This window comes from Moschus berezovskii, chromosome 11 (genome assembly GCF_049115385.1).
Source record: "Moschus berezovskii isolate FMDL1 chromosome 11, NW_MosBer_1.0, whole genome shotgun sequence".
In the NCBI taxonomy this organism is placed as follows: Eukaryota; Metazoa; Chordata; class Mammalia; order Artiodactyla; family Moschidae; genus Moschus; species Moschus berezovskii.
The window spans coordinates 96,449,888-96,462,024 of record NC_142470.1 but is presented as its reverse complement, the minus strand read 5'-3'; the positions used below and the strand labels follow the sequence as shown (position 1 = coordinate 96,462,024).

At 36.0% G+C, this 12,137-nt stretch overlaps 1 protein-coding gene across 4 annotated transcripts in view; it reads left to right on the top strand.

The window, feature by feature from the left end:
• Nucleotides 1–12,137, top strand: part of EXOC6B (exocyst complex component 6B) — a 762,215-nt gene that overhangs the window by 453,505 nt on the left and 296,573 nt on the right. For all 4 annotated transcript variants that reach the window (XM_088841568.1, XM_055400057.2, XM_055400058.2 and 1 more), the window contains one exon: nucleotides 6,927–7,038. In XM_088841568.1, the coding sequence (XP_088697694.1) occupies nucleotides 6,927–7,038 (112 nt within the window). The remainder of the gene's footprint in view (nucleotides 1–6,926; nucleotides 7,039–12,137) is intronic.

The window sequence follows — 12,137 nt, the reverse complement described above, 5'->3', positions numbered from 1 at the left end:
GTGTCATTCCTCTATTTTTAATTGGTCTTATGGAAAGTTGCTTGTGTACCTGAAAAATAATGCTAGTGTCTGGTAAAGAAATGTAATAATAAAAGTAAATATATGATAGTAATAGGACAAAGAATATGAGAGAGGAATTTGATTTACTATTTAAGGATTTTATATTATGCACGAAGTAGTATGATCTAGAACAACCACTGAAAAAATGGTCAAAAACATGAAAGAAGTAAAAGTAATAAGCCAATAATGAAAATGAAAAGGAATCATAGAATACTCAATCCAGAAACAACTAAATGAAGAGTTAAATGGGCTATAGAACAGGTGGAACAAATAGAGATCAACTAAGAAAATGGCAAATTTAAATCCAATTACAACAGTGTTCCATGTATACTTGAATAACATCTGTATCTGTAGTTGTTAAATGTTGTATTCTCTAAATGACAACTGGATTAAGTTTGTTAATATTATTGTACAGTTTTCTGTATCCTTTCTTTTGTAGGTCTGCTTTTTCTGTCAGTTACTGAGGAGTGTTAAACTATCCAAATATGATTGTAGATTTGTGTATTTCTCTTTTGAGACCTCTCAAGTTTGCTTCATTTATTTGAATATAACTTTTTAAGTTTATACACAGTTTGAATTATGATATCTTCTTGTATTCATCTTTTTAATTTCATGAAATGTCCTTCTTTGTGTTAAAAATTAAAATAGTCTTGATGTCTTGCTTGCCTTGTATTAATACAACTACCACTTTATTTTATGGTATGGCATTTGTCTCTTCTATCACTTATAACATTTTTTAACATGCTATTTTCAGATAATTTCAACATTACAGAAGGATTTTGAAAATGTGATGAACTGAAAGCTTTTCCCCAAATTCTTCAGTTTTTGAAATGTTGCCATACTGACTTTATTACTTCCTTTCTCCCTCCTTCCTCCTTACTGTCTCTCTTTATGTATCTATGTGTGTTTAGCATTTTAATCTCTTACGGTTCATTTTAATTTTGATTAGCTAGTTAAGATTTTTCTGTTTTCTGTGTATAGTTTCCATTTTCCCTTTTGTAATAAGTAATGTTTGTATTAAAGTACTTTGATGCCATGTATTTATTCTTTTAGTTACTAGATGTCTTTCACTATAGTATTCATTAATGATTCTTGCCTGAATCAGTTTTTTTTCTTTGATAATTTAGCTAATATAGGATTTTTTATTCCTTAAGGGGCTACTTTGTTGGCACGGCAGTAAAGAATCTGCCTGGAGTGCAGAACACTCAGGTTCAATCCTGGGTCAGGAAGATCCCCCAGAGGAGGAAATGGCACCCACTCCAGTGTTCTTGCTGGGACAATCCCATGGAGGAGAGGGATAGGAGAGAAGAGGAGCCTGGGGGCTACAGTCTTTGGAGTCACAAAGACTCAGACACTACTGAGCAACTGTGTGTGTATGTGTCAGTCACATCTGACTCTTTGTGACCCCATAAACTGTAGCCTCCAGGGCTCCTGTGTCCATGGAATCCTCCAGGCAAGAATACAGGAGTGGGCTGCCATTCTTTTCTCTGGGAAGCAACTGAACATGTCAATATGTATTACTTCACATTCTGTGTTAGGAAGTCCTTCTGCATTACCTATTTACCTGTCTGTTTATCTTTCTGTCTACCTATGATCTCCTATTATTGTGTGTGACTCATAGATTTTTACATCATTCAGTCAAGTTGTTCCTTTAATGACCTTATTCATTTTGATGCTCAGATGGTCCCAGATGTAGCTGGTGTAAGCTACCTCAAGCTGGCTCATATGACGTGTTGATGCACTTTTATCATTTTTGGCAAAATTCCTAACTTTATCATGATACCATTAATTTTTTCAAGGAGCTCAGTTCTTTTTAGTGCTGAATGGCATCTTGACAATAAGATCTGGCCATGTGTCCTTGTATTTAAAATGTGTCAGTTTGAATCAACAAGTAACTAGGTAGTGGTTTTTTATTCATTCTGCCTAATTAGAATATTTATTCTATTACATTAACTCATTTAGTGATTTATGTGGATTTAAGCCTTGGATCTAGCTATCGTTTTTCTATTTGTTCCATTTTAAACTCCTTTCGTTCCCCCTGTTTTCCTTCCTTCTTCTAGATTACGGTCTTTTAGTATTATGATTTACTTTCCCTATTGACTTACTGGAGTATAACTTTTAGCTTTATTTATTATTTGTTTGTATTTGTTCTGGGGATTACAATGTGTATCCTTAAGTTATTAGTTTATCTTGAATAATGATATGTCACTTTACATGACAATTTAAGAATCTTACAGCAGTATAGTGTAATTTACCTTTACACTTACTTTTTTAATATTGTTGCTATATACTTATACCATTGTTTTTAAATGCTAAATATGTTATTGTTTGTGCTTTGAACATTTAACTGTATTTTAAAATTCAAGAAAGAAAAGTAGTTCATTATACTTATCTACAGATTTGCTATTTCTAGGCCTTCTTACAGATCTATGTTATGACTTGGTGTCATTTTCTTTCAGTGTGAAAAATTCTTTTAGTTATTCTTTATATCTGCTGGTTTTAGGTTTTCTTAGCTTTTGTTTATCTAAAAATATTTTTTCATCTGTTTTCAAAATTCTCCCTTTCCCAACCCATTAAAGATGTTATTCCTCTGTTTGCTTTCATTGTTTCTGAAGAGAGATAAGCCAGTAGTCTTACTGTTATTCATCTAAATGTATTGTCTTTTTTTTTTTTTTTCTGGTTGTATTTAGGGTTTCCTCTTTATCTTTGCATTTTGCAGTGTTTGATTTTCTTGTGAGATTTCATTTGCATCAGTTCTCTTGGGGTTGTGTTAAACTTCTGAGATCTGTAGGTTGAGATCTTTTATTAGGGTTGGAGATGATGTTGCCCGTTTACCCTTAAATATGTCTCTTTTCTCATTTCTCCTTTTGCAACTCATTGTTGTTCAGTTGCTCAGTCATGTTTGACTCTTTGTGACCCCATAGACTGCAGCACACCAGGATTCAGTGTGCCTCCTAGCTGCTAAATATATCATTCAGATTTCATCATTACTTGAGTGAACTGAATGTGAGTCTCAGTTTTTATTAGTTTCAAATTACTTATGATTTCAGTTCTGAAAATTCTGTTGTAGAATCTCTTTGTCCTAAGACTCTGAAATTCCAAAGCTTCTATCCAGGTGCTTATCTCTGATTTTAACAGGATTTGAGTTGGGCTGGGTTTCAGCTTTGATTGGTTTTTACTCTCCTTTGGATTGAATTGCAATAGAACCTTGGAAATGTGCAACATGTCTCTCTGATTTCTAGCACTCCCCACCCCCACCCCACCCCCACACACCATTTCTTATGGAACAGAATTAGGGAAGAATTGTTGGGTTAGTATGTTTATTTTTGTTTAGAGGCTGTTCCAAGATTACAGTCCATAATAGCAGCCCATACTATTAAAGGATTGCATGGTTTTTTGTTGTTGTTTTTTGTTTTTTTCTTTCATTCCACCAAAGTCTCTCAGAATATGACTGTTTCAGTCTCTCATTTCTGTGTATCCAGATTAGACAACTGGCCTTAGATAGGAAAGTAACATCTGCTTTTAGCTCATCTTTCAAGAGCTTTATCTCAGTGTGCAATTTAATTCAGTTATGCATTTTTGTGTATATATTCATTAATATTACAGGAAAACACAACTTTTAGCTGTCGCTTTCTTGTGCTTTTGAAGGTAATGACAGTGTTTCTTGATCTTTGACATTGTAAGAATAGAATTTCTACCAGATCTTAAAGTGTAATTGAAATATGTAATATAAGTAGAGATGCTAGGTGGGTGATTACTGTCCGAGTCACCAGATTATTTTGGGCCCCTGTGTTCATCACTTTTATAGCAACCTGTACTTATTCATTACTCATACTGTAATTGATATAACTATGAGTTTGACATATGAAGGCAGGAACCGTGAATATTTTTTCACCATTGTAAATTCAGTATTCCGTCAACACAAGTGTAACTTCAGTATCCCTTCACCATTGTAATTTCAATACTCCATTAACACATTTTTGTAATGAAGTTTTAAATTCAATAACATTTTTGGAAAGAGTGGCAATAGGCCAGAGGTTATCATTCAGTTAAATTTATATCTTGTAAGAATATTTTGAGGTATCTTTTTTCCCCCGACTGAATTTCCTACCTGGATTCCTTGCAGTCTTATTTATTTCTAATAATTTTGTCTTCTGCATAATAGACAATGTAGTTTGTGTACATATTTAGTAATTTAAGATTTTTAATTGAAGTATATACTAAGCCTCTGATTTTATTCTATAGAAAGAGAAATCAATAAGATAAAATTTGTGACCTTTGCTCATAAGCAATAAATTATTGAAAAAGAACTGCTACAAATCTTTACTTATGTTTATTTCTTGATAAAGAAGTATTGCAATACTGACTGTTTTGAAGAAATATTTGTCTCAAAAGGGTATCTTTTATAGAGAGACATCTTGGGTGACACTTTTAGGGGCTTGTGAAAGATGTATAGTTCTGGAATTTTGTTTGTTGATTGTAAGAATTATTTTTAAAATTTTGCTTGTAAAGATAGCTTTGGAGTTATTTTCTTTATGTTTAGTTTCCTTTAGTGAATAAAAAGTGTCATTATTGATCACTTTTGGAATAGTAAGGATTATAAAACATTTAGGTAGAACTACATTATTGGTTTATTTTCAAAGTCAGGGAAAAAGGGAGGGCCAAGATAGATGTAGGGAATTAAGAAGTACAAACTACTGTGATTGGACTAATAAACTAAAAGGATATGTTATACAGCACAGGGAATATAAGCAATGTTTTATAACTTTAAGTGGAATATAATCTTTAAAAATTTTGATTCATTTTGTTGTCTACCTGAAACTAATAAAATCTTATAAATCAATAATAAAGGACAGAAATGGTAGAGACCTAGTAGATGCTGAAGAGATCAAGAAGCGATGGAAAGAATCCACAGGAGAACTGTACAGAAAAGATCTTAATGTATTGAATTACTACAGTGGTGTGCTCAGTCACCCAGAGCTAGACATTCTAGAGTGCAAAGACAACTGCTGTTAAAAAAGCTAGTGGATGTGACAGAATTCCAGTAGAACTATTCAAAACCCTAAAGGATGATGCCTTCAAGATGTTGCATTTATGCCAGCAAATCTGGAAGAACCAGCAGTGGCCACAGGACTGGAAAAGGTCAATCCTCATCCCACTTCCCAGGAAGGGTAGTACTAAAGAATGTGCTAACCATCAGACAGTTGCACTCGTCTCCCCTGAGGTCATGCTTAAAATCTTGCATGCTAGGTTCAGCATTATGTGAACCAAGAACTTCCAGATGTCCAATCTGGATATAGAAAAGGAAGAGGAACCAGGGATCAAATTGCCAACATTCTCTGGATCATAGAGAAGGTTAGGGAATTCCAGAAAAATATCTACCTCTTTTTTATCGACTATGCTAAAGCCTTTGACTGTGTGAATCATAAAAAACTGTGGAAAGCTCTTAAAGAGCTTTGTTTGCAGGTCAAGAAGCAACAATTGAGCAACTGATTGGTTCAAGACTGAGAAAGGAACATGACAGGGCTGTCTGCAGTCACCTTCTTTGCTTAACCTATATACTGAGCACATCGCGAGAAATGCTGGGCTGGATGAGTTGCAGACCGAAAGCAAGGTAGACAGGAGAAGCATCAACAACCTCAGATATGCAAATGATGCCACTCTAATGGCAGAAAGCGAAGAGGACCTCAGGAACCTCTTGATGAAGGTGAAGGAGGAGAGTGAGAGAGCCAGCTTAAAACTAAGTATTATAAAACTAAGATCATGGCATCCAGCCCTATACTTCATGTCAGATAGAAGGGGGAAATGTGGAAATAGTGACAGAATTCCTCTTCTTGGGCTCTAAAATCACTGTGGATGGTGACTGCAGCCATGAAATCAGGTGATTGCTTCTTGGCAGGAAAACAATGACAAACCTAGACAATGTGTAAAAAACAGAGACATTGCACTACTGACAAAAGTCCGTAGAGTCACAACTGTGGGCTTCCCAGTGGTCTCATACAACTACTAGAGCTGGACTGTAAAAAAAGCAGAGCACCACAGAATTGATGCCTTCAAACTGTGGTGCTGGAGAAGACTCCTGAAAGTCCCTTGGACAGCAAGGAGATCAAACCAGTCAATCTTAAGGGAAATCAACCCTGAATTCATGGAAGGACTGATGCTGAATCTCCAGTATTTTGGTCATCGGATGCTAACAGCCGACTCATTGGAAAAGTCCCTGATGCTGGGAAAGATTGAGGGCAGAAGAAAGATAGGGTGTCAGAGGATGAGGTGGCTGGGTGGCATCACCAATGCAGTGGACATGAACTTGGCCGAGCTTTGGGAGATAGTGAAGGTCGGGAAGGCCTGGCGTGTTGCAGTTCATGGGGTCACAAAGAGTTGGACATGACTGGGCAACTGAACAACAAGATGACATAATATGAAAGATGATGACATAGCAGAGATATTTTTCTTATTTTAGGAGCCTTTATCAGCTAATAGTGCAGGAAGGCTACAGAGAGAAACAACTTGAAAAATTATGAATATTAACTGTGAAGGAATTTGGGGAGAAATAAGGGTTTCAGGACACAGAATCATGTTAGAGGATTCTTTCATGAGAGGTAGTGTAGCATAGTGTTTAGGTGTTGTAGGCTTTAGATATAGACTGCCTTATTAAAATCTCTTTTTGTTTTTCTATCTGCTCAATACTAAAATTATTTCATATGGTTATTATGAAGGTTAAATGAATTTTTATACATTAAAGTATTTACCTAATTTCTGAAGTACAATAAATATTTCCTGCAGTTATTATTATTAAAGTACTACTGGAGTCTTGTTTGCAAAATAATTCTCCTACCTATGACTGACTCTTGATACTTCCTTTTTAGCTCAACTGAAGTTGATGACATGATTCGTAAATCAACAAACCTGTTGCTAACTAGGACTCTAAGCAACTCTCTGCAGAATGTCATTAAAAGGAAGAATATTGGACTTACTGAGGTAACTCTGCTGTTATTGGAGGCAGTCAAGGCAATATGTGAATAGATCTCCTAAGCCCTGGGGCTTGTGTGTTAATTAATTACAATTTTCTTTGTGGTCTGTCATGTTCTTCATGGGCTCATGGTGAAAGTGCAAAATAAATTCCTTGTATTTTTCATTTGTTGCCTTGGAGAAATCTGGTATTTTTTGGAAAGGTCACTTTTTTTCTCTCTCTCTCATTATCTTCACTAATTTAACTTTTTCCTTTCTGAGATTATTGGGTTAAATTTGTATTATTTGCCATTGATTATATATTTAAAAAATTGTTGATTGGAGAATAGAGCCAATGTCAGGATTCTGTTTAAAATAATGACACTTTGAGTACAACATACAGTATGAAATCACATTTTGCCTACATAAGTCATTGATGCCAGGGATATTGGCATTCATAGTCATTGGTTAGTGTTAGATTCAGATTTTGTTTTTGAGATACATTAGGAATATGAATAGCTCTTAATTAGCATGTAACTGGGAATTTAGGATTGAGGAAATGTGAGAGAAAGGCAGTTGTCACATTTCTGTGGAAATTAAACAGTCTCACAAAGGATGAAGGGATATTGTACATATGGTGAGAACAGTATCTTGGCAAACTGAATATCTGATGCATTGTCATAAGTCCTAAAATTTAGAAAGATGTGAAATTTCCCTTTTCTTAGAAACCCAGGTTTGTGTGGGAGCTTCAACCTGCCATTGTATGGAAATCATAGTGCCCAAAGTGAGAGATTGGAGGAATCTTCTTCACAAGCAAAGGGAAAGGCTGTTGGCCCTCTGTTTTATGTATATAGGTGGTATAGTTTCAAATTCAGTTGGTCTAGAAAATTGACATTTTTAGGTATATGTTACCAAGGATGAACATCAGAAAGTGATTAACGATACTGACTCATAGGTAAATATAGCTGGAAGCCAGGTGAACATCTATTGTTATTTCTGATTTTGGAGTGATTGTCTCTTTCCCTGTGTGAATATTTTAAAATACTGTATTATAATATATAAATAGAGTATTATAGCATGGGACATTGGCCGTAATTGAATTCTACTTATAACCAACTTATTTGTATAGTGTAAAGTCACATTTGACATTATTAGACAATCCCTTCACTTTGCAGTGCTTCGTTTCTGTTGCCTAATATAGAAGTGTTAGTTATTGCCGTTATGTGTCTGAGGATAGGCTAACTTCTTTTGTAATCAGGAAGGCTACAAAAAACCAAGTTAAACTGAAAATTTGGCAGTCCTTCAGCTTTTGCAGACTATTCTGTTCTCCTTTACTGAATACCAAGTAAGACAAGAATTTATTTATTTTATGAACTACTTCAGCATTAAAGCTCTTGATATAATTCTGCTCCTGCCATTTGATTTAGCAGTCTCTTAAAAGTCATTTTATTTAATTATTTAACTTTTATTGAAGTTTAGTTGATTTAAAATACTGTGTTAGTTTTGTGTATCAAAAAAAAAATCCATTTTAAACAAGTTGCATAGCAGGAATGTGGTGTGGTAGAAAGAGCTTTGGCCACAGAAGACTGGATTTAGTTGTGACTATAAGGAAATGGGAATCCACTCCAGTACTGTTGCTTGGAAAATCCCATGGACAGAGGAGCCTGGTAGGCTACAGTCTGTGGGGTCGCAAAGAGTTGGACACGACTGAGCGACTTCACATGCCATTGATTTACTGTAGCATCTTAAAAGAAGACCTAACTCCTTAGTTCAGTTCAGTTCAGTTGCTCAGTTGTGTCCAACTCTTCACAACCCCATGAATCACAGCACGCCAGGCCCCCCTGTTCATCACCACCTCATGGAGTTCACTCAAACTCATGTCCATCGAATCGGTGATGCCATCCAGCCATCTCATTCTCTGTCGTCCCCTTCTCCTCCCCCGCACCATCCCTCCCAGCATCAGAGTCTTTTCCAGTGAGTCAACTCTTCGCATGAGGTGGCCACAGTATTGGAGTTTCAGCTTTAGCATCAGTCCTTCCAGTGAACACCCAGGACTGATCTCCTTTAGAATGGACTGGTTGGATCTCCTTGCAGTCCAAGGAACCCTCAAGAGTCTTCTCCAGCACCACAGTTTAAAAGCATCAATTCTTCAGAGATCAGCTTTCTTCACAGTCCAACTCTCACATCCATACATGACCACTGGAAAAACCATAGCCTTGACTAGACGGACCTTTGTTGGCAAAGTAATGTCTCTGCTTTTTAATATGCTATCTAGGCTGGTCATAACTTTCCTTCCAAGGAGTAAGCGTCTTTTAATTTTATGGCTGCAATCAGCATCCACAGTGATTTTGGAGCCCAAAAAATAAAGTCTGACACTGTTTCCACTGTTTCCCCATCTATTTCCCATGAAGTGATGGGACCGGATGCCATGATCTTTGTTTTCTGAATGTTGAGCTTTAAGCCAACCTTTTCACTCTCCTCTTTCACTTTCATCAAGAGGCTTTTTAGTTCCTCTTCACTTTCTGCCATAAGGGTGGTGTCATCTGCATATCTGAGGTTATTGATATTTCTCCTGGCAATCTTGATTCCAGCTTGTGCTTCTTCCAGCCCAGCGTTTCTCATGATGTACTCTGCATATAAGTTAAATAAGCAGGGTGACAATATACAGCCTTGACGTACTCCTTTTCCTATTTGGAACCAGTCTGTTGTTCCATGTGCAGTTCTAACTGTTGCTTCCTGACCTGCATACAGGTTTCTCAAGAGGCAGGTCAGGTGGTCTGGTATTCCCATCTCTTTAAGAATTTTCCACAGTTTCTTGTGATCCACACAGTCAAAGGCTTTGGCATAGTCAATGAAGCAGAAATAGATGTTTTTCTGGAACTCTCTTGCTTTCTCCATGATCCAGCGGATGTTGGCAATTTGATCTCTGGTGCCTCTGCCTTTTCTAAAACCTGCTTGAACATCTGGAAGTTCACAGTTCACGTATTGCTTCAGTCTTCAGTTTTTCTGACTCCATTGTTCTTTTCAAGGGTACTGTACAGATCAACTAACAATAGGAAGAAACTGTAGGAGCTTGTCAAGAAGGACTGTATCACATTTCTTGACATATTTCACTGAATGCTAAATGTTATTGCCAAGTCATTGGATCATTTTAGGAAAAAATACTTTTGTTATCCAAATCTTTGCATATGCATGAAGGAACATCCACACATATTTATTTTTTTTGGCTATGATGGTTGTGTGTACCTGTATAGACATCAGGTGTTTTTTTCCATCACCAAGTAAATCTTTGACTAACTGTATTATTCACCTTTTATGAAAGGGAGGATATTATATCTTCCTTTATAGGTAACTGAAGTGATTTTTACATCTGAAATCATCATCATAATAGGCACTGTTTGTGTAACAATTTATATTCTTCAGGGGCAGGTTGGGCATATATTATTACTCCCTTTTTATAGAAGGTATAATTAAAGTTCAAGGAGAATGCCCGAGCGAGCAAAATGATGGAAATGAGGCTTGAGTTCAGATTATTTTTCCCCAGACTTACTAATATTTATTATATTGTATTGCCTTCCATATTGATTTAATTATTCTATCATAACAAGGATAGAGATTTTTATAGGAAGTCCATGGTAGCATGGAAATGGTTCTACTTATAGATGATTTTGTAATATATCCACTCAAATGATAGAAGTATTGTAAGCACTCAAAACTCACAAGAGTCCTGTTTCTGGTTACCAGACAGACAATTCTTTTAACATTTAAAAGCTCTCATAACTTAATGTCTTCCTGCCTGTCTTGATTCACGATTATATGCCATCTCATCCCTTATTTTTTTCTGTCCATATACTCTATCCTTTTATCTCTTTCTCTCTATAAACTAGCTTTCATACCTTTCACATGACTTCTTTACTTCCCCACGTTAAGCCAACTCAACATTACCTTTCATTTCTAGCCCCTACTGTAACTTGAATGTGCTATACTCTCAGACCCTAAGTGATGATCTACATACAGTTCAGTCAGCACGTACAGCTGTTTCCTAGGGATACTTCTTCCAGGTCTGTGAGAGGAAGGTCAGCTGAGTAGCAGTCAAGAGTATATGTTCTAAAGCAGACTGCATGGGTTCCACTTCTGGTTTTCTTTAATAAATATGATCTTGGGTAGATTACTTGGGTTTATGTGAAAAACGGGGACAATAGTAGCATGTATTTCATAAGATTTCGTGAAGATGAAATGAATAGATAAAGTGCTTAGAATAGTTCCTGGTTCACAACAAATACTCAATGCATATTGCCTATTATTAAAAAAGAGGTCTGGCAGATAAGGGTGGTGGTTAGGGCTAGTACAGAAATGGAGTTTTTCAGTTAAGAAAAGTCAGAAGACTAGAGCAAGATGTCCTATTAAGATAAATAATTTTTAAAATTAACTTTACAATTTTATTAATTTCCTACTCTGTGACAGGCACTAATCTAAGTCTTAAGAATTAATAAGTAAAGAACAATAAGAATAATAACAGAAGATATTTTTGCTTATATTCTAGTGGCAGAAAGCAGATAATAAATAGTAAATAAATAAGTAAATCATCTAGTATGATGAAAGGTCGTGAATTCTATAGTTGGAGAGAAAGAACCTGGGTTAAGGAAATCAGGAGTCTGGTGGAGGTTCAAGGTTGGTCTTACCAAAAAGAGCAACATATTGACAGTAAGTTATCATTGAAGGGGAAAGTGTATTCTTGGCAGAAGTTAGAACTAGAGCAAAGGTCTGAAAGTAGTTGAGTTATTGGCAAGTTTAGGGAATAATAAGGAAGCTAAAGTAGTTGGACTGGAGTGATCTAGGGGAAGAGAAAGAGGAGATTAAATCAAAGAGGTACCAGGAATTCATGCTAGGCCATTAAAAAGTGTTTGGCTGTTGTTTTGTATGAAAAGGGATGCCATGGCAGGATTTTGATAGTGGCATGATCTGGCATATTCAGAAAGGATCACATTGACTATGGTATTGAGAATTAAATGTATGGTAAAAACAGGGAGACCAGTTAGGAGGCTATTACAGTAATCCTGCAAGGTTTGGTGGAAGCTTGGGGATAGAGGTGATGACAAGTGGTCCTATTTGGACTGTAAAGTCAGTAT